We start from the raw sequence: 21,090 nt of genomic DNA on the forward strand, positions 1-21,090 counted from the left end.
GAGTCATTTCTCATCGCTAGTGAGTAAAACCTGCTCAAACTATTGTCCATCTTTGATGAACGACCTCAATAGGTTAGGCTTGATGCCAGCTACGGTCTACTATAGTGCTAATAATCGCATTGGAGGAGAAGAGCACGAGGAGGTGAGGGCTTTATGATTTTCCACATGCTGCAAGTCAGCCACCATCCACAATCAGCCACAATCTCATAGTCTTACAAAGGCGGAAGGATTCATCTGTGGGCACTTTCGAGTCTATGGCTGTTTGTTATTAAAAATTCAATTTGGATAAAACGACATTTATGTAGTACATATGGCGAAGACAGACTGTGTTATTATGGAGATTGGATGAAGATGAATATTGAAGGATAGAAATCGAATCGCTTGAAGATTCAAGCTCGAGACAGACTCCGGATCGAAGGTGAAGATATGTACACGATATATCGAAGAAAATAGTAAATATGATCACACACAAGTAATAAAACGCTTGTAAACGACTGTATTATGAAGGAGTGGAGCGAGCAAAATGACTAACGAAAACGATAAAGATGTTATATTGATGCTGCATTCTGGGGAACGTATGTGCATTTGGCTTGTCAGTGACGAACAGTCCCAGTGAAAATTAGAAAACCAAACGAACGAACTCTAGTTGACCTCCCCCGGCCTCCTTCCTTCTCCTTACACCAATCCCCCAACTAACCCCCTAATCTCCCCAATACACTCTCCTAACCTTGCATACACCTCGTTCGCGTTCTCCAGCAGGGGCTTGATGTTTTCCGGTGTCATTGCTAGTTTGGTATGTTGTTGGGTTGACGCGCCACTCGGAATATGAGGAACACCCTCGCTGTTGTGACTGAATTGGGGATTATACGAAAACCTCGACCGACTCGTTGTCAGAGCGTCTGAATCCGGGGCCAACGCCTGCGGCATCTGAGGAGGCATCGAACGCACTGAGCCAGTCAGGTTCTTGTTCCCCCAGGTGATTGTCTTAAATTGGGCTGATTGAACTGGGCTGCTTGTCCCAGACCCAGATCTGGTACGGTTCAATAGAGACGTCTTGGACGCCCTGTGGTTGTCCGGATGGTCATTCTGGGAGTCAGAAGGATACTCGGGATGTTCATTCTCTTCGACATTCGACAAACGTGTTGCCCGCGCGGGGACACCAGGGACACCTACACTCGTTCCTGACAAACCCAAACCCGACGACAACGACAACGACGTCTGTGAACCACTTGCCTGTAATGCATTTGTCGGTAACGGAGGTACCGGAGGCAGAGAACCATCGTGGTGCGAATACGGGGACCGACCACGGATCGTGGTGGATGTGTTAGACGAATAATTAGACGCATGGTTATGAGCGTGATGTGTGTTGATACCATCAGGATATTCCTCCAACCTATCCCAATCTTCTTCATCGCTCCCACTGGTGCCGCTAGTCTTGCCGGTACTTTCCCTCTTATGCGCGTTATTCGGTGAGACAGGACTTGGGACGGACAACGAAGGTGATGCCGAAGAAGCCGAAGCCGCTGCCGAAGGCATAGTGGATGAGGTTGCTGACGATGGAGGAGGGGCTTTCCCATCTCTCGTTTCCTTTGCCTCCTTCCCATCCCTCCCCCCGATTCGAAAAATCGACGCTAACGACGGTCTCCTCGGGGACGCCTTTACAGAAAGCGAGGACGTTGTGTAAGGGGACGTAGAACGCATGTACGGAGACGTCGATCTCCCGTCTTTCTCTTTCTCTTGGTCCCGCTCATGTACGGAGCTCTTAGCATCAGGACCTGAGCTAGTCTTTGCCCTTCGTCGGCCGGAGGTGGTGTAAGCTGAGCCTATTCCTCCAGGTCCTTGAGCGGGGCCGGCTCCCGCGCCTAACCCTAAGGGATGAGGTAATCCAGGAACTATACCATGCGGATACCTATGTTGATACTGTTGGTTATGATGGTCCACAGAAGACGACTCTGTGCTAAACGACGTCGTTGAGGGTGGCGCCATTCCATTGGGGACCGCACCCATGCCATTCATCGTACTGGGGACACTTTGGTTTTGACTCCTGGTCAAAGACCTCAACATATCTCTCAATCCGCTCATCCCTCGCAGCCTACTGCTTTTTCTTTTCTTATTCACAGCATCGCCGCTGCCCTCCCCTATTCCTCTTACTCTTCTTGCACCTCCTAATCCAAACCCAGAACTGGGCATGGAACTACTCTCCTCTGAAGGAGCCGAGGGAAGGGTGATGGTGCTATTATTGGTGTTGTTCATCCCGTGGTTGCCGTCGCCCCAGCGCCATTCCCTGTTGACTTGTTGTTCTTCTTCTAGTGCAGGTACAGAAGGATGAGTATGAGTATGAGTATGGGGAGTGTGGGTATAAGTGGTGGAAGTAGGGAGAGCAGGAGGCGTAGTGACCACAGGGGAAGAATGTTGCGATTGTTCACGGGAGGTTTGATAAGATGAGGGATAGTTGGGATGATGAGTATCATCAAAACGCGGATGTTGTCCAAGCTGAGAAGGATGTACTGTCCCGCCTCCAGGCTGCATAGTTCCACCACTAAACCCCTCACCACCAGAAACAAAACCCGACCCTCCTTCATTATTCAGCATCTCGCGTAACAACAACAGCTGGCGCTGGTTGAGGTCGTGACGTCCGGTTGAGGCTCTCCAGGCCATGTTTGGAGTAGGTACCGTGGAAGCAATGGCATGGGTAGTAATGTGAGTGGTCATAGAAGGAGCAGAGGTAGCAGTAGAGCTATATGTAGTGTACGTAGACCTACAAGAAACACAAAAAAACATATCAAACCTCAATCTCAGGTCAAAAACCACCACAAAAAAGGAAAACGTACGACGAATAAGATCCTGTATAGTTCCTTTCACCCATCCCTATTCCAGGCGTCGGCGTCCCAGGCTTCGACGACGCTTCATCCCCAGACAACGTGATCGCTCGTTCCCTGCTCTTCTTCGCTTGACTCCCTTGCACTAGTTGTGATGTGCCAAAAGCGAGCGCAACAGGCGCAGAAATACTCGTCGACGGGTGTCCCTGCCCTTGAGACCCCGGAAACCCAGCGCCTCCACTCCCATGTGGAGGAGGAGAATTCGGTACAGATTCAGCACCGCTCTTGCCCCCTACGTTGCCATCTCCACTACCACCACTACTACTACCGTTTTCGCCAACCGGCCCACCTCCAAGCTCAATCAGCAGCTCCGCGCACTCCCAGGCGATCTTATACCGCGAGTTGATGGTATAAAACGCCGCCGCGAGATGTTTGTACGAGTCTCCGCGATCTGTGTTTGCATTGGATGTGTCTTCATGGTGGCGTGTGGGCGTAGGGTCTAAGGTACCCATGTAGGCGGAGGGAGAAGATAGAGACGCCAACGAGGACGAAGAAGACGAAGCCTCAATATATGAAGAGGGCAACACCGTACTAGCCGTGTTCGATCTGATCCTGGATAAGGGACGGAAAATGTTTTTCGATGAAGGAGAAGAGGGCGAGGAGGGAGAGGAAGGCAGGGAAGGTGAGGTAGACGAAGGACCCAATGGTGATGGTGCTGAGGTAGCTGACGGAGATAAAGCAGAAGGACCTAACGGGGACGGAGACGCTGGACGGGACACCGGACGAGGAGCGTATTGTACGTGCTGACTCTGAGCAGCATGAGCAACAGCATGCTGAGCATCAAGTATCCCCTGCACCTCCGCAACAAGGTTGTGATACGTCGTTTGTAGGGTTTTTAGTTCTATGTGAGCAAAAAATTAAACAGAAATTGTTAGAAATAAATAAACGTGTCCAAAATAAATGAAATAAACAAAACAAAAGAAGACACCCGGTCAGATAGTGAATACAAAAACACCAACACTACTCACGTTCAACCCTCCCAGCAAACTCCTTAACCATCCCCAAGTCCCTTTTCAGACCCACCTGGGCTTGACTGATTCGTGCAGGGATCTTTAACCCGCCCAAAGAATTTCGCATGTCCCCAGGAGAGGAGTTCCGCATGTCGCCCAAAGAATTGCGCCGGGGAACGTTCGACGAGGCAGAGGTAGCGGGCATGCTCGTGGAGGAGGTCAGGTTAGAAAGTCCAGAGGAAACACCTATATAGAGAATGACTGAGTCAGTTGAATGAAATAGACCAAGACAGAGCAGCGGACATACCACCAATCGTCTTCCCGCCAATCGAAGGAGCGACCGTCGACCTCCCTAGGGAGGCAGTGAGAGGAGATACGGGAGATACGGAAGCAGGCTTTGTGTGAGAGTTCAAATGGTTAGTGGTAGTGTTAGCAATAGTAGGATTATTATTGGCGGTAGTGGTAGTGGTAGCATTAGATTTTGTAGGATCTCGAGACTCACGCTGCGGCGGTGAAGGCGGGAGCAGTTCAATCGGTGGAAGAAGTGCCTGGGTAGGTTGATTCTGGGATAGTTTTTGATGGGGCATTGGAGGTGGACGTGGATCGTCGTCTTCGTCGTGTGAATGTAGGTCGATGTCAAACGATTTTCGGATAGTCCCGCCACTATCCCCAATCGCAACACTCGCCAACGAGGCCAAAGAAACACCGCTCTTTGTCCGTTTATGTTTATGCTGTTTTTCTTGGTTAGCTTGATCCCCGTTCCCCTGCTTTCTCGAACTCCCAATGAACGATATCCGCCGAACGGAGCCCATGAAGCTCCTGTTACCAGCTTCCTTACTTTCACTGCTTTCTTGCACGGCGCTATCCTCCCTAAGGGTCCCGCGTTTGGTCTCTCGGCTTTTCGACCTCTTACGAATTTGACTCCCACTATGGCTACTCATCGCAGATGATTTTGAGAACGATCTCCGTCTACTTCTTGCTTTTCCATCTCCACCTCCATCTCTATCCAAGTTCTCTGAACTACCCTGAGGAGCCCTCCCTAGCCCTAACCCACCGTACGACGCATGTCTCGACTGGGAGGGCCGTATACCTGTCTCTCCAACATGCAAATCACCTGACGAAGAACTGAGGCTTCCACCACCGAGACCCGCGCGCAGATGCAATTCCGCTTCCAGATCTGACGGAAGGTCGGACGTTGAACTACCTGCATGACCACCACCGGACGATGATGGGTTGATGGAATGTTTCTTGGGGCGGTTGGGATTCCGAGGAGGAGGCGGAGGAACATGGCCACGTGACTGTTAAGAAGACGGTTAAAATATAAAGGAAACAACGGTAGTGGAAGAGGAAAGGGAGACGACAAAGTGAGATTTAGAAACATCGTAGGAGCATCGCAGGAACACCCACCTCGAGAATCCCAACAACATTCCCTGTATCAACGTCGTTTATCGGTTTATTTCTCGGTCTCAACTGAACGAACCCAAAACTCTTGCGTTTCATTAATTTCGATGGTGTTGTGGGAGTCGCGGGAGTGGAGGGCATCGAAGGAGGGATATCTAGAGGATTGATACTAGAGGTGTTGTACACGTTGGTCCGTGACGCTTTAGGCGTCTGATGCGCATCGTACTTGGTGCTGTACTCGTCCTCCATGATCTTGGAATTTGAATTGGTATTGGTATTGGCACTCCCATTTCCACTCGTAGCACGAAAAAACCAATTTGCCCTCGAGCTCGAAGGTTGTTGTTGCTGATGTTGGTCCTCTATCAAACGAACGAAATCATTCAAATAGTTGATATCGACATGAAAAAATGTAAAACCAAAGAACTCACCCTCCATCCCAAACCCAGTTCCCTCAACCTCAACCTCACTCGGTGCCGAACTTGCTCTCTTCTTTCGCACAGCCCATTTCTTCTTAACGCTCCCGATACGAGTTAGGAGTGGAGTTTTTTGTGCTGGGGTTCCTTGTGCTTGGGAATGGGATTGGTGCGGTGGTGGAGATGAAGGGAGACTGGGAAGATTAGAGAGTGATGGGAGTCCGGATTCCACATTCGATTTGGAATGGCCCAACCCAGAACTAGTATTCCCATCATCACTGGCACTCATCACACTATTCCTATTCGATGTTGTCGATGCTGTTCCTATTGCAGGCGGACTCAGCGACCTCATTGACCTAAGAGATAGCGGTGTGACAGGACGTCCATTCACTCCAGTATTCCCTATGCTTTCTCTGCTCGAATTCACCATCATGTGAACCATACCCTCTCTGCTTACATTCATGCTGTTCATGGTATTCATCGCAGTAGATAACACAGGTCCCTGTGGCTCTTGCGGCCGACTCTTCTTCCTCAACCGTCTCCGCTCGCGTTCTTTATGAATCGGTGGGCTCGGAGGGAGGTGACTTAACCCTCCGCCTCCGGCAGAAGAACGGGAGACAGTCGGACGCAGATATGTCGTGGAATTGTACGAACCGTATGAATAATGCGAGGGAGCTGCAATGGAGTCTCTATCTTTGTCTGTTCCGCCCGAATGAGACGTGGGGACGGAGAATACAGACGTAGTCGGGGAGTGCGGGAATACGTGTTCGTGGTCATGGTCGGAAGAAGCAGAGTGCTGTGGCGGTACGGGCAAAAGGGAAAACGGTAAAGGTGGAACCGGAGGTGGTGGTGACGATGAGGAGGAGTTTGACACGAGCCTGGATAACGCGGCTCTACGTGACCTCGCAGTAACAGTTCTATCATCTTCATCTTTGTCTGACCCGTGGAAGTGGAAGTCTGCTTCATCATCATCGTCAGAGTCCTCTTCTCCATTGAAAGGATGTTGGTGAACAGAATACTGCGGGTGTCGATGCCGCATCGACCGTGCAGGCGAATCACCGAATTGGAATTCATCGTCCCAGTTTTCTGTAGTGGTAGTTTTCCTCGTAGTCGTCGTAGTCGTAGAACTCTTCCTTCTCTCTTTCCCGTCTTTCCTCTCCTTTCCCCTAGGAGATCCAGGTGACCCAGGAGAACGGGGAGACCGAGGAGGAGAATCAACTCGATCCTCGAAATCTTCATCCCAATTCTCCGTTGTTGTTGTTGTTGTCGTCGTTGTCTCTGTTTCCCGAAGTGAACCAGAGCCAGAGCTCACGAGACGTCGTGTAGGTGTCGATGGACCTGCTTCAGCCCATGTCTTGGCTTTCTGCTGGTGCTGTTGGTTCGAGTAACTATGCGAAGAATTCCTCGAATGGACAGGTGTATGCGCAGGGGTTGCCAAATCCCAATCTTCCGCTTCCATCGTCACTTGTGAGCCCGTGGTTGACATGGAGATCCGGGGTTTCGATGGAGAAGAAGGTGAAGATGGATTACGCGTACGACGAGAGTAAGGTGTGTGAGGTGAATGAGGTGGACTTTTGTTTTTATTCCTGTTTTTCTTGTTTCGACTATCATTACCACCGTTTGTATTCTGCGTATTCTGTTGACTTTGAGCTTGAAACTCGAAATCATCATCCCAATTCTCAGCGGTCTCTACACAGAGTTCAGAATCCATAAGAAGATCGACCTCGAACCGACGCGTCTATACAAGGAGAAGAGACGTACCCATATTAGACAGCACCGCAGCCATTGGAAACAACTGTACAAATGTGTTTCTCTTTTATCGCAGGCGCTTTTTCATCAAAGCTCGTTCTTTTGGGGGGCGTTTTTAGTGATACTGGCGTATGCTGGTGTATGTATGTGGCGGTCGTGGCTGGCCGTTCCTGGTGTATCAACGTACAAATGCGTAAAGAGCGTATCGAGCGTACAGAGGTTCTCCGTATAGACGTGTGGCCGTGTATATGTGGACCAGGTGATAAACGGCCAGCTCTCTCGTCGAGGTTCGTGTGTCGCGTGAATTCGTTTGTAGATAACGTTAACGGCGTCTGCCAATTGTCGAGGCAACCAAGCCAAATTTGTAACATAGCATAAATTCCCACGGTAAATATTTTTTTCTTCTAAGCAGTTTTAGCCTCGTCGGAAGTTGTACATCTTACTGCCTAGACTTAAACCTACCTAAACCCGATATTGTTGCTCATTTGACGCACATGGTCCCAGTTTTCGTTGTTTGAAAGTGCACACTTTCTTGTTCCCGGAACCACAACTCCAACACAAATGCTGTGGCAAAACCCACGTTCATCATCATCTTCCACTCGAAAGAAAACCTCTCTTAGACTCTCGCCAGATCGTAGAGCCTGCCATCGATATTCGTTCACCCAATGGACATGATGTTCATCGTCCGCGTTTATGGTAGGACTGGCCGGAGTGCCTGGCCTTTGTAGACATGAGATTTAAAAGTCGTAGCACTGTATCTTGCACGAGCTTCCATTGCTCGTCGTGGGGCCAAGCCATGACATGTCCATTGGTAAATTGTTCGAACGAGATTCGGAGGGGAGGGCGTTTCAATACTTGGTGGAGCAGTGAGGATGGCAACGGGCTCACTCGTGTTTGTAATGAGTGTGCGGGGTAGCCAACACAGTGTTCTTCTTTGACCAGCAAAAAAAGAATGGGAATGGGGTTTACAAAATGTTAGCGCTTCTTTTTATTGACGCACTCCGCAGGATTATAGAGCCAACAGAAACAGTTGCTTTGGATCTGCAGCTGCTGACAGTCCCGTCGGTCGTCATACGGAGCCATGTATCAAGCAGTGCTCCAACGATGTGAGGTTTCGTCCTAAACTTTTGGAATCAGCTGTAGTAGTATGTTGGTTGAATGAAAAACTGCAAGTGTGGGGACATTGACTTGACAGACAACAGAGCAGCGATTTACTTCAACGTTCAACAAATAATTGATCACAAGTGATACCAAGCGATGATACAATATGTTTGTGTATGCAGAAAATTTGCGATATTGCAGGAATATTGAAAGCAGAAAGATCGAGTAACTATGCGGGGGAGTACTGTGAATATTCGTGGCAGAGATCGAAAGGAAAAGGTACCTATGAAGGATGTGAGTAAACGAGAAGAAAAGAGAGAAACAGAAATTGTTGAAGATTGTAAGCGCAAGGTGTAATATAATAAGAAAACAAGTAATGATGGAAACGAAGCAGGAAAGAAGAGCAATCGAGGACCACGAGAGAGAGCGACAGAGGGAGTAAATAGCTGAGTAACGAAAGGTCTAATAGATTTGATGCGGCTTGCGATAGGCAATAAGAGGATAGGGTGGGATAGAGAGTATGGAATGGATATGTGGGATAATGTGCAATAAGAACGCAAAGTTGAAGGTATCATGGTGAGAGAACTCCAGGTGTAAGAATATTGAATGATAAAGGAGCGACGAGCAAACCACCAGGGCCTGGTGGCCTACATGCAATAAGTAGAGAGTGGAAGAAGTATAAGCAGTAAATAAAAGAGTGGTGGTGTTGAGTTGATTGTTGGCAGCGAGCGAGTGCATACATGCAGATGCATCATGGAATTTTCAATAAATGAGCGTTGAATGATTGGTGCTGGGGGACCACTGTTGCTAATAGAAACGGAGGTGAGTATTCAACTGAGGGTAAGAAATAGCAGAGGAAAAATTAAAATAGCACTCACATGAAAGGATGAACCAGCGAAAGGTGAGTTGCAAAGAAGAGCAAAAGTAGAAGGTAGAAGACACAGAGCACATTATGTATTTATGTATGTGGAAGCAATGAAGGAGCAAATGAAGTAAGGGTGAAGGCCTAGTACACACTAGCCAATAGCAAAAGGAGATCTGACCTGAGTCTACGCACGAAGTTTTCAACAATATCTCATTTATCCCACAAATCCCACAAGAGAGTCCCACAAGCTCATGTACCACCGATTAGCCTCCCCGAAGACGACCCAAACAGTCACCACAACGAAATGAGCCAGAATCTAATTCTCCACTGCTCTAGCCTCCTCCACCACCTCTGAAGGCGAGGTGAACGACATGGGCGACAACGGGGGATACTCATATCCACCTCCTCCTGCGACAGCGTCGAGTTCCGCGAATGGAGGTAAGGACGGTGCTAATGATGGTGCTAACGATGCCGATGGCGACCGTTCATAAGTATTATTGTAAGCGACACCATTACCATTGCCGGAGTAGGCATTATTGTGCAGGGTGCCATTCGAAGCTCCGTTGCCAAAATATGTCGGATTAATGTGGAAGGTGTACTCCATCGTGCTGTCGTATGATGCACCACTGTCAAAAGTGTCCATCGAGTCGATAGAATGTCTTGTCTCCCTAGTATCCATCGTATCTACCGAATCAAACGAATCTTCTGTGGGGTTAGCCGACGTGGGCGTAGGCAATGGTGGCGTAGATAATGGTGGCTTCTCATCATCACCATAAACACCGTTATCATCATCATAATATGCAACGAATTTCATTGAGGACGAGGTGGCAGAGGACGGCGAGGTCGTAGTGGGCGAGGTAGTGGTCGTGGTTGTGGTCGAAGACGAGGTGGGCGATTCAGGTTTAACAGTCAATCCCCCCATATCAACATCCCATGAGGTGTAACTATAACTCACCACTTTGAATATGGGATTGATCATCTCGTCGTTAGTGTTGGGGTTGATAGTAGTGACATAGCTATTACTATAGATTTCATCTGCGGATCGTTTATTTCGCATCGGTTGAGTGGGCGGATTGAGGTTCAGATGAGGATCATTAGGCTTGGGATTTGGTGAGTGGTTGGTGTATGTATGGTGGTAGTCAGTGTATCCTGGTCCTGTAGCCCCTCCTCCTGGATCAGGTCCACTCCTACCATAATATTCTTCTGACCTTTCCCTCCCTCGCTCGTATGCCTCTTCATCTAATGCAGTATTTCGACTAAATTCTCTCTGACCTCCATACTGAACTCCGTGGATCCCATACTCTCTCTCAGGCTCATACGTATTCGGAGTAGTATCACTACCACTGACGCTCCTCGGGCTATACGATGTACTCCTCTGCTGAAGAGATACGTTCAAATATGGCGGAGGAGCCTGCCCACGACGAGATGAGAGCGATTCAGTTCTTTGATTTGATATTTGGGGGACTTGCAAACTACCATTATATTGGGACTGTGGTGAGATGGGCATCGGAGAAGGCGACAGGGAGGGCGATGGCGGTCTTAGAGGAGACAAAGAAGGACGGGACTGTGATTGGGAATGAGAGTGGGAGTGGGACCGTGTCTGTGAACGTGAAGGCGATGACAAGGATAACAGCTGCATTGGAGGTGGAGAGATACTCTGAGGAGGAGACTCCGCCACTGTGAGGTGCTCTTGATCCATCGACGCCAAATTCCGAAAATCATGCACGAGCTGACCGTCAATGGAAGAAGGCGCGTTATTGAAGGAGTTCGAGGACCGGGCGGAGGGCGTGGAGGGCGAGTGTGTATGCGTGGAGCGGTATGAGTGGTACGAGTTGTGTGAGTGCTGAGATGGAGTATGCGTATGCAAATGGGGTGAATAAGAATGCGAAAATGGGAAATTCGGCGGAAAATTGGTGGGAAGTGGTGGAACAGGTGGAGCAGGAGCTGTAGTGGTGAAATTATCAAAGGACGGTCTCAAAGAGGCCCCCGCCGAAGTAACCCTATTCAAGCCCAGCAAACTCGGTCTATTTCGAATCCCCGGCCTTGACCTTGATGGCCTGGATGGACCAGGATCACTCCCCACAGAATCCACAGTATTTGATGAACCAATCGTATTGAACGTGTTGAAAGTATCCACGGTACCCACCGAAGCGAACGATATCGCTGACATCTGTGAGAGCTGAGACATACGCGAAATAGAAGATCGACCGGTGCTATGGACGTCAGTCGAAGAGGACACTACGGAAGAAACATCATCGTCAAGGTCCATTCGACGAAGTTTCGTCGATCGTTCGCCTGGTGGATTGCTATCTCGCCAATCCATAGTATCGTGTGAATGGGTACTGCTAGGCCCTGCGACTCCAATTCCGACTCCAACCACTGGGAGATGTGAAGGATGTGGATGGTGCAATCTAGGGGAGACTGTAACGCCGTTCGCATGATGCTCTCTATCCCTCGTCCTTGTGCGAATCGGACCAGGTCCCACTGGCTGTTTCCCTTTCGCCACTGCAGATAGACCTGGTTGAACTGCCGCTGGTCCGGCAGTCGGTTGCTGCTGCTGCTGATGTTGATGATGCTGCATTTGCTGCGTATACGATACCGGAATACTTGGGTGTTCACTCCCTCCGCTCCTCCACTCAATTTCCTTGCCCATCCCAGTCGCGCCTTTCGCGCCCTTCATAGAGTTCTGCTGGATGAGGAAATTACGTTTTTGCATCACAGCTCTCGCTTGCTCTCTCTGCATCTTCTCAGCCAAAGCCCGACGCTGGATCTCGGCTTCACGATGGAGACGTTCGGCTTCTTTCTTATTATGCTCGGCTTCCTTTTTCGTGAACCGTCTACCATCTTCATGACGGACAGGAGGTTGAGGGTCTCGTGGAGAGGAAGGTTCCCCGCGCATAGACCGTGTATCTGACCCGTCAGACTGTGTACGCTTCAAGGACCCTGTAGAGCTCGACCCAATATCGTGCACGGGAGGCAATTCATGGTTCTGCGAATTTGTGGCGTGTTTATCGGACCCGAATCTGCCTAAACCAAACTTTTTGCCAAAGCCTGAGAATTTGCCAAGTTTGGTAGATTGAGATTGAGATGCCGAGAGGGAAGGGTCCGTGGCGTGAGTTGACATACCATTGGCATGAGAATGGCCATTTAGTAGAGCGTATTCGGGAGATTCGGTTCGAGGGGAAATCTCCATAGGTACTGGATAATCGCCATCGTTGCCAACATGAGTAACAGCAGCACCGTTGACAGCTGGACCAGGTGTGGGCGAATGGGACTGAAAAAACGAAGTACGGTGAGAAGCAGTAACAGAAGGTATTTGTAGCTGTGACGTGTGAGAGTGTGATGGGGGAATGGATCGAGGGGAGAGTGAGCTGATTGAAGGCGCGAGGCCGTTAACACCGTGTTCATTCAAAGAGAGTGGGGTGGCAAGCCGAACTCCGGGAGGAAGCGGTATGTCGTTGCGGGGAAGCGACTCGACGAGATAAGGGTGATGAAGACACTCGTGGCTCGTGAGTCGAGCGTCGGGGTCAAACTTGAGCAGATCACGGATACAGTGGATGAGAGACGTTGGGATAGATCGGTCGAACAGTGAATGAATATCTTGTGGAGGCATCTGAATAGAAATTTTAAATAAATGATGTTAGAAACGACAAATATATTGCACTCACTCTTCTAAACTCGAACCCAACGTGAGCAGCCATCTCCAATCCTTTAGACCATGCGCCACCGCCCATAGGTGCACCTGACACATCTACACCATGATCATCCGCCGGATTGCCCAAGACCTGACAAATCTTCGCAATCTGATCTACCTGGTCCAATCCAGGAAACAACGGACGGAGATTGACCAATTCTGCCATAATCGTTCCCAACGCCCACATATCTACGGGGTTCGAATAATCTCTACTCAACAACAATACCTCTGGTGCCCTGTACCACCTCGTCGACACATACTCTGTATACGGAGGCTTACTTTTCGTCTCCCTCGCCAGACCAAAATCAGCTAGCTTGATAATCGCAACCACATCTTTTTCTGGCGGTGCATGTGGAGGAGCGATAGGCGAGAGGGTAGTGTAGTCGAATAAACCGGTAGTGGTGACTAAGACGTTTTCGGGTTTCATGTCACGGTGAAAGTACCCGTGGGCGTGAATGTGTGATAAACCAGAGACGATTTGAAAGAAAATGGAGGCGACGAGGCCACCAGCGAGTGGACGACCTTTACGAGCTTTGATGAGGTGGTACAGGTTGCCCTCCATAGATTCGAATACAAAGTACAGTTCTTTGGTTGCTGGCATTAGGAAAAAATCGTATAAAGGAATGATATTGGGATGAAAAGGAATAGCGCGGAGACTCTGAAGCAAAGCATTGAATGAATATTCATTTCTTCATCACAAATAGTATACTCACCTCCAACTCTTTCAACTGTTGACACTCATCCCAACCACCTTCCCACCTCTTCTTCATTCTCTTTACCGCCACCAATCTCTTTCCCACCCACTCGGGCCTCGCACCTGCCCCACACTGCATAGGCGACAAAGGTGTATTAGGCGGCAGAGTTCCATGCCAATCACATAACCAGACCGTTCCAAAAGAGCCGTCTCCAAGAACTTTAAGCGGCGTATATGACCGTGTAGACGATGATGAGGACGAGCCAACGACGAGTCTGTTGTTGGATATGTGTACTGAAGGTACACCGACGACGGAGATACATTTGTTGGTGTTATTTCCATTGGAATTATTATTGTTGCCATTAGGTTGAGGTGCAGGTGGATTGTGCTGAGCATGTGGAGGTAATGTTATATTGTGATGGTGTTGGCGAGTGTAATTATTTTGTGGTGAGACGACTGCGTTCATAGTCGCATCTCGCAACCAAAGTTATGTCGACGTCCTTGTCGCCGTTAGCAAAAGTGGAAAAGTCCGAGTTTGTCTCTGTAGTCACTGTTCGGGATTTGTGTGGTGGCCGTCGTCTCGGTTAGCTGTGGCCGTTACAGTGAGAGTTTAGGGTTGACGTTTACGAAGGAGTCCAAAAGAGAGAGATCCAGAACGCCGTTATGCCGGTACTGTCGGTGCTTCCACGGAAGAGAAAACTGATGACTGGAAAAAAGAACCACGTTGGAGGTTTGAGGAAAAAGGCCTTTGCGGATTCTGCGTAACAACCAAATCTTTCGGTTCGGCTAATGATGGCAGAAATGAAAAAGCTGTTTCTGGCTTTTTTCAGTCAAGATGACCGGAATATTGTATTTTACTCCACTCCACTTTGATAACTTTGATTCGATCAAATTCATCCCGCAGATCGTCCACCAAATTTAAAGCCCAAGCAACCATAAACTTACCGGCTATGAGAGCCACGGTGGATTTTCTGGGGGCAATAACATGTTCAGCTCCCCGGTAAACTCTGAATCCGAGCCTTAGCTTGAACCTTAAGTCCATTCCATCTGTACTCATGTTAAGCGCTGCTATACGTACATTTCGCCTTCAATGAAGGTAACCGAAATAGACCAAAGCGACGTTTATTTTATGTACTTTCATGGTCTTCCATGGTAAACGTCCATCGTACACCTCACCCAGCTCGCTGCCTCTTTCCACGTAGTATTTTCAGTACAACGGATTGAAGCGACGACTTCTATGCTGTCCTCGGCCTGTTCTTCTCGACATATACGACCACTCTGTGAGTCTTGGCATAACGATTTATTCGATCTACAATCTCGTCTATTTCTATGAAGCCTAGTGCCCGCCATGCTGAGATATAAAGTAATTGATCCATTCGGTGTTCGGAGTCGCTATCTCACCCACAGCCTGTCTAGTCTGCATACTCTGATGAACATCCAACGCAGCATCACAAAATTTATGACAATGCTGCCCCGTACGTGTATCTTCCACCCGAAACAGCAATTGGGCTAGGGACCAGTCACTTCGCACGTTATGTTCCCATTGGATATGAGTCTGACTGTTCAACGTTCCTGTAGTATAGTATTGCCTCTGTAAGAGCGATACGACAAAGTTCTCTACAGTTGCGTTCCTTTCACCTGGGACGGGGACTTGCTCGTGGACTTCCTCTTCAAATGTGATCGTAACCAGAGCGCCTGGGATATTTTGGGCGCTTGATTTATCGATAGGTTGGTTTCGATCTGTTGGGTCGCGGGATGGATCCTGTTTGGCAATGACCCCTCCATGTTCCAGAGGTTGTGATGCTAGCACACCAGAACGTGCATGAATTGTGCTGCCATCCTGAGAAGAAATAAATGTGCATGGGAAGAAAAAGTGAAGTGAGTTCCAAATCGTCTTGTTTTACTTGCTACGTTTCTGAAGAGACTCACCGAAACAGGCATCGCATACGCGTGGATTGAAAACAAGCCAATGCACAAAGGAATCAGACAGAGACGCATGGTAACTGTCGTAGTCGGACGGCGCGAGGAAGTGGGTGTGTATAGAGCGAATATAGAATTCTTCTTTGACCAGCAAAAGAAGATGGTGGTTCGTGACTCTGAGGGCTATTGAACCATATCTATATGTTTTCCACTGAGGCCCAGGCGATGCGTCAATTATGCGTCAATTTATGGTCAGAGTGTTTCGCCGTCGGAATGAGCTCATTACTCATTACAACATTCCTCTCAGTCTACCACGCCAAGATAATCCCCGGACTATGCGGTGACCAAATTTTGGACTAAGCCGTTTAATATTCCTTCCTTCCTTCCTTCTTCGTTTTGTCGGTCGGTACTTTCAATTGTAGGTGCGGCGAAAAAGGGCCAAAATCACTCGCAAAAAAATCACCGGATACCAGCGGATACGCATACCATGGCATACCCTTGCACTTTACGATTGCGGTGGATCCACATTGACCGGCAAGTACCGGGAGACAAAAGGACTCAGAACACAGAATCAAGTTTTTTTTTTTTTGCAAAAAAGCCTCAGGGGCAGAACAAGAACAGAAATTATCTGAGAACAGCTAGCCAATTAACTTTAGTTCCCTGGAGAGGCAGAGTACCAGACCGTCGTCGACGGAGGCAGGAATAATAACATAATGCTCTTACGTTCATGCCTCCGCAATGGGGAAGATGAACTCGTTCTATCATGATTGGGTGTAGTATCGGTGGTACAACCTCCTGTTCACGTCTACGTCGTACGCGCTACGTTCAGAGTCCCAATCGACCCAATGGGATGTCCCGCAGTGCTCCTCGATGTGTCCAATGAACAATCACAAACCTTGTTGCAATACCTTCCCTGACGGTTATCTGCCACTCGGAAATGCACAGTCGATTCTGATCCCAGTTGCTCTCGATTTTCCCATTCGACATCTCCAGCCTCCAGCATCCAATGTAGGATAATGCGCATGACGTAGCAATTATATGATTCGTTCCTCTACATTCACATTGTGCTGACCTGTCCCACCATGATTAGGCTGAAATATAATTCGCAAGGGATGTGGTTGGTCGGATAACTGTGGGGTCGGGGTCTATTTCACTGATTTTTTCGGCGTCCGGCCCTCCCCGTTCACGGAAACAGGGTCTTCAGTATCTTCCGATTTTTCACCGACAAGTTCTGGTAGTAAATGGGGAAGATCTTCCGGCCTCAAACCATCGTCACTGTTGCGCGAATGGACCGCATTACCAGTCTGGATAAGGAATACGTTGAAAGCTTAGGTCCATTGCTTGCAAGTTGCCACAACTATGGAAAACGGTCCACCGAAAGGGGCATCGCACATGCAACAGAGAGCAGGCTAACGCCAAAAGTGGTAAAATGGCGGAGACGCATAGCACGCAGTTGTCGTAAAAACAGGGAGTGATAGAGCGAAATATTCTCTTTGACCAGCAAAGAAAAGGTTCGTGGGTTCGAAGGCCATCGGGAATGTTGTCTTTATATCCTTGTTTTTTTTGGCAGTGTCACCTTGAACAAACGTGTCCCTACGTAACAGGGACAGGAAAAAAAAGTGCGGCGGTCTCTCCTACATACAGCCTCTGTCAAGGAAGTATGCAATTATAGGCAATCATCCGAGCGCGATCAAACCCGCTTTGTTACAGGATCCGGACTACGAGTCTACGACAACAACAGAGATACTAACCTAGCTAATATAAATTAAACGCCCCTCGACGACTAGAGGACCAACACTCAAGCAACTTGGGAGTGTGTCTGAGAAAAATGGTAGCTGTTGGACCTTCGTAGTACGTGGCAGTCAGCAGTGGCTATAAGTTTACCGCCAGATAGATAGATAGATAGATACACGGCGCCATCCGAAGATGTGGTCCCAAAAGCGGAACAGCCGGTCTCGAGGTACTGGCGGCAGCGAGCTCAACCCGCAAGGAGAAGGTAGACTACGGCCAGGTCAACGAGGCAGGCAGAGGTACGTAGTACAAGCATTAGAGTGTAGAGTTAGAATAATAATACAATAGATCAATAACTTCCAAGATATGATGTTTTCGGCTCCTCAAGCGTCCTCATCGCTCGTTCCATCCTCCTCCTCACCCTCTAAATCTTGCTTGATGAAGTTCTTCCACAGGATGACAGCCTCGTTGATGAAGCGAGCCGTTGGACGGACTGAAGTCCAACCAAATATAATTCATATCCTATCCTATCCTATCCGTGCCGCCTGTCGGCTTTTCATGTTTTTCTTGTTGCGGCAAGTCAAATCTTTTACATGGTGGGGGACTCGCTTGTATGCCACGTTCCACTTCAGACTGAGCTAAACACTTCGATTTCAAGATCTATTTTATGTACTTACATACATGTTTTGTCGCGTAATCTACAGCAGCAAGCACACCTTTATCTTACCTGTCCAAAATACTTCAGATATCACCTCCCATCCTACACGTCCAAACCTCGCTGACTCACCATAACATGCTCAATATGGCACCTCGTGAAACAATTTCGATACACTCTCCCCATAATGACTCCTCCTGATAACCTCTCCAAGCACATTCCCAATATCTATAACCTCAATCTTCGCACACATCTTCTGATTCTCTCCCTGCGGCAACGTATTCGTCACAATCAACTTCTCTAACGCGCTCTCCTCAACGTTCTTCAACGCATTTCCGCTGAGGATCCCGTGCGTCACGATCGCAAAGACTTGCGGCCGACCGTCGACAGTGCGGACTCCGGCTTCAGAAAGGTGGTGCGCGGCTAGACAGAGCGTGCCACATGTGTCGGCCATGTCGTCGACAAGGATCGCAATTTTGTCCTTGACGTGCCCTACGAGGACCATCCGGGAGACTTCGTTAGCCTTTTTGCGTTCTTTGTGGAAGAGTGCAAAGTCGACACCGAGGCGGTCGGCGATGGAGGTTGCTCTGTAGATGTACCAGGTGGAAAGGGATTGGCAGAAGAAGTTTTGGGGGAATTAGAAGGGGGAGGAAAATGAAGCGAAATGACGGAAAGAATACAGCAACGAGTGAAGCAAAATTGAAAGCGCCCGATGGAACAGGCGGAGATGACAGGAGATGAAATTTTGCAGGCGAAAGACAAAATGAACATAGAATAGGCAATATAGGAAGGAGATAAGGGAGATAGAAGAAACAGTTCCGGGTGATGAATATGACGAAATGAAGACGATGAATGCATGTCACATATAATAGCAATGCGAGCAAGAAAGTGGAAGCACACCGCCGATGGGAAAATGACACAGATGAACAGAGAAAGATCAAGCGAGAAGTCAAGAATTGATCAGCATAACTCATTAAAATTTACATAAAAAGTTACCCACCTCTTAGCACCACCAGCATCAGGCGAGACGATCACCACATCTTGAAGGTTAAAATGCGATCGAATGTAGAGAATCGCGGATGGCTCTGCGTATAGCTATTCGTAGAATCGCAATTTCCGGTGGCGGAATTGAGGATGACCGGACGATCACGAAGGAAATGTACCACGACCGCGTATGAGAATATCCAAAGAGGGGGGGGAGGAGTGAGTCAAAGGTGAAGGGGATTTCCCGTGAAAAGTGGCAGTACATGAAGCATGAAAGAAGAAACAATGAGGCAGCGAATTGAATGAGCTTTGTATAAAATGAAATGTAGTTATTACGCACACTGCGGATAGTAGAAGTCAGCAAGCTGTCGGAAATGGAACGAGTGAAGACTCACTTGTCAACTGGTACGTCAAAGAAACCTTGGATTTGAGAAGCATGTAAGTCCATAGTCTATCATTGTTGGTCGGCACGCGCGATAAAGGTGGAGAATGGGAGAAATATTCGTCAATATGTAACAGAGATTGTAGAATGAAAAGAAACACAAAACTCACAATTAAATGGTCACAACCGGCCTTCACCAACATATTCGCCACCAACTTAGCCGTTATTGGTGCCCGACTTTTATCCTTCTTATCCTGTCTCGCATACGGGAAAAGCGGCATCACCGCTGTGATACGTTTTGCACTAGCAATTTTGCAGGCATGAATCATAATACACATTTCCATCAGAGAGGTGTTGACGGAAGTGGGTTTGTCTGAGCCAGTGTTGATTATGTAGACGTCGTCTTCGCGGACGGATTCGAAAATGCAAACATCAGTTTCGCCAATGGAAGATTTGGTTACGGAGGCTTTGCCAAGAGTGAGGCCGAGTCGACGAGCAATGATTTCTGCAAGTTCGGGGTGGCTGGTGCCTGAAAGGTAGAGTTATGAGGAGTGGAACTTGAGAGGTGAAACAGAACGGATCGCACCAGTGAAGATTTTGATACCGCTTCCGTTCAACATTTTTACAATCAAAAATAGAGTACAGCTGGTTGTGAGAGGGTGAAAGCAGAACTAGATGGACGATTGAAATATAGATAGCTGATAGATATAAGTAGCAGGACTCGAAGATGTTTGGGGGAGCTTAGGGGAGGCTAGTTAGCCATTAACAGGTCGAAGAGTTGATTCGAGAGCACAGGGAAGCACTGGCTGGCAGAGACAACGAGAGTTGATGTACTGTGGCGTGAAGGTGTCTAAGGAAATTGTAGCAAAATTTTTTCCCTTTTCAATGGAACGGAACGGACCGAGAGCCGAGGCCCGCGCCATTCGACGAAGTGGCTGTACATACTATAGCTACGTATTGCCATGAGTAACGTGTACCGTATGCCAGCTCTCTCCGCCCGAGCCCACTGTACCAACAAGTGGTTGGCCTGCTGTCCATTGGCTGTGTGGTTTGTTCACCACGGCACGACAACCTTCATGGCAATGCCCATGATCTTTCAATGTAAATTGAATGAAACCTGTTCGCTCTGGTCGGTATCCATTCTCCCAGCGAAAATGTTCAGGCGTAGCATCATCATAGAGATGTTTCTGCACCAGAAACTCTACGACCACGTCCCGCACATTCCAACGATCTGCAGGTTCACCTTCATCGTTACCAGTTATTCCGGATCGAAAGGAAATCGTGGGAAGTGCGTCTGAACCCCCGGCAGCGAATTGTGGCTGTTTTAATGGCGCCGGCGTGAGACCAGTGTGGTCAAAACCCCCCGCATTCCTTTCTTCGCGACCGGTGAGTGATTGGAAAGTATTGTCATTCTATGATGGCGGTAAATCAAAAGTAAGCCATGCTATGAAAATACACTCACCAGAACAGGCATCGCGCGCGCAACTGACAGTAAGCTGACTCCCAAAGTGACAAGGCAGGTAGCCGGAGCGAAACGCATCATGATTTCCAAGTACGTTGAGGTGATAGATAAGTGAGAATTGCAAACGTGAATGTGCTAGAGCGCTCAGCGAGTAACACGAGGTATCTTCCTTGACCAGCAGGAGGAAAATGATAGTTTGCGGACGAACTA

The 21,090-nt window shown here is 48.5% G+C and overlaps 7 protein-coding genes across 7 annotated transcripts; all 7 read right to left on the minus strand.

Moving 5' to 3' along the window:
* Nucleotides 1-675: 675 nt before the first annotated feature.
* Nucleotides 676-7,785, minus strand: C8R40DRAFT_1233918 (uncharacterized protein; the record flags this gene model as incomplete). The annotated part of the gene is made up of 7 exons (XM_046233343.1): nt 7,405-7,785; nt 5,659-7,332; nt 5,237-5,589; nt 4,137-5,127; nt 3,848-4,075; nt 2,832-3,720; nt 676-2,758 (listed from the first exon to the last, which is right to left on the minus strand). Exons 1-7 carry the CDS (start codon nt 7,427-7,429, stop codon nt 676-678), a joined length of 6,243 nt encoding a protein of 2,080 aa, XP_046091858.1. The 5' UTR covers nt 7,430-7,785.
* A 684-nt stretch (nt 7,786-8,469) lies between these two features.
* Nucleotides 8,470-9,250, minus strand: C8R40DRAFT_281402 (uncharacterized protein). The gene is made up of 2 exons (XM_046234580.1): nt 8,777-9,250; nt 8,470-8,722 (listed from the first exon to the last, which is right to left on the minus strand). The coding sequence occupies exons 1-2, from the start codon at nt 9,066-9,068 to the stop codon at nt 8,631-8,633; spliced, it is 384 nt and encodes a 127-aa protein (XP_046091859.1). The 5' UTR covers nt 9,069-9,250; the 3' UTR covers nt 8,470-8,630.
* An 82-nt stretch (nt 9,251-9,332) lies between these two features.
* On the minus strand, nt 9,333-13,353 carry C8R40DRAFT_281532 (uncharacterized protein). The gene has a single exon (XM_046234581.1). The coding sequence runs from the start codon at nt 12,969-12,971 to the stop codon at nt 9,675-9,677; it is 3,297 nt and encodes a 1,098-aa protein (XP_046091860.1). The 5' UTR covers nt 12,972-13,353; the 3' UTR covers nt 9,333-9,674.
* C8R40DRAFT_1033678 (protein kinase) lies at nt 12,985-14,212 on the minus strand (the record flags this gene model as incomplete). The annotated part of the gene is made up of 2 exons (XM_046223358.1): nt 12,985-13,710; nt 13,766-14,212. 2 exons carry the CDS (start codon nt 14,210-14,212, stop codon nt 12,985-12,987), a joined length of 1,173 nt encoding a protein of 390 aa, XP_046091861.1.
* Nucleotides 14,213-14,870: 658 nt separating this feature from the next.
* C8R40DRAFT_1081795 (uncharacterized protein) lies at nt 14,871-15,983 on the minus strand. The gene is made up of 3 exons (XM_046227157.1): nt 15,684-15,983; nt 15,163-15,624; nt 14,871-15,109 (listed from the first exon to the last, which is right to left on the minus strand). Exons 1-3 carry the CDS (start codon nt 15,742-15,744, stop codon nt 14,982-14,984), a joined length of 651 nt encoding a protein of 216 aa, XP_046091862.1. The 5' UTR covers nt 15,745-15,983; the 3' UTR covers nt 14,871-14,981.
* A 2,046-nt stretch (nt 15,984-18,029) lies between these two features.
* Nucleotides 18,030-20,259, minus strand: C8R40DRAFT_1081819 (phosphoribosyltransferase-like protein). The gene is made up of 6 exons (XM_046227158.1): nt 20,005-20,259; nt 19,589-19,947; nt 19,432-19,487; nt 19,053-19,148; nt 18,185-18,639; nt 18,030-18,124 (listed from the first exon to the last, which is right to left on the minus strand). The coding sequence occupies exons 1-5, from the start codon at nt 20,036-20,038 to the stop codon at nt 18,195-18,197; spliced, it is 990 nt and encodes a 329-aa protein (XP_046091863.1). The 5' UTR covers nt 20,039-20,259; the 3' UTR covers nt 18,030-18,124; nt 18,185-18,194.
* A 109-nt stretch (nt 20,260-20,368) lies between these two features.
* Nucleotides 20,369-20,892, minus strand: C8R40DRAFT_1165701 (uncharacterized protein; the record flags this gene model as incomplete). Its single annotated transcript, XM_046230737.1, has 2 exons — nt 20,369-20,830; nt 20,881-20,892. The coding sequence occupies 2 exons, from the start codon at nt 20,890-20,892 to the stop codon at nt 20,369-20,371; spliced, it is 474 nt and encodes a 157-aa protein (XP_046091864.1).
* Nucleotides 20,893-21,090: the final 198 nt, after the last annotated feature.

This window comes from Lentinula edodes (assembly GCF_021015755.1).
Source record: "Lentinula edodes strain Le(Bin) 0899 ss11 chromosome Unknown C8R40scaffold_2, whole genome shotgun sequence".
Taxonomy (NCBI): Eukaryota; Fungi; Basidiomycota; class Agaricomycetes; order Agaricales; family Omphalotaceae; genus Lentinula; species Lentinula edodes.

Excerpts from the sequence above, each read along its gene's own strand:
- C8R40DRAFT_281402 (XM_046234580.1), bottom strand. The coding sequence starts at position 9,068 with ATGATACCTTCAACTTTGCGTTCTTATTGCACATTATCCCACATATCC. Across the intron at positions 8,723-8,776 it reads TTTACTCACATCCTTCATAG|TTACTCGATCTTTCTGCTTT; the intron begins GTACCTTTTCCT and ends TCCCCCGCATAG.
- C8R40DRAFT_1081819 (XM_046227158.1), bottom strand. The coding sequence starts at position 20,038 with ATGTTGAACGGAAGCGGTATCAAAATCTTCACTG. Across the intron at positions 19,488-19,588 it reads CCGGTTGTGACCATTTAATT|ACTATGGACTTACATGCTTC; the intron begins GTGAGTTTTGTG and ends CAACAATGATAG. Across the intron at positions 19,149-19,431 it reads TTTGACGTACCAGTTGACAA|GCTATACGCAGAGCCATCCG; the intron begins GTGAGTCTTCAC and ends ATTCTACGAATA.
- C8R40DRAFT_1081795 (XM_046227157.1), bottom strand. The coding sequence starts at position 15,744 with ATGCGTCTCTGTCTGATTCCTTTGTGCATTGGCTTGTTTTCAATCCAC. Across the intron at positions 15,625-15,683 it reads AATCCACGCGTATGCGATGC|TTCACTTTTTCTTCCCATGC; the intron begins CTGTTTCGGTGA and ends TTTGGAACTCAC. Across the intron at positions 15,110-15,162 it reads TGTTCATCAGAGTATGCAGA|TTTATATCTCAGCATGGCGG; the intron begins CTAGACAGGCTG and ends TGGATCAATTAC.
- C8R40DRAFT_281532 (XM_046234581.1), bottom strand. The coding sequence starts at position 12,971 with ATGCCTCCACAAGATATTCATTCACTGTTCGACCGATCTATCCCAACG.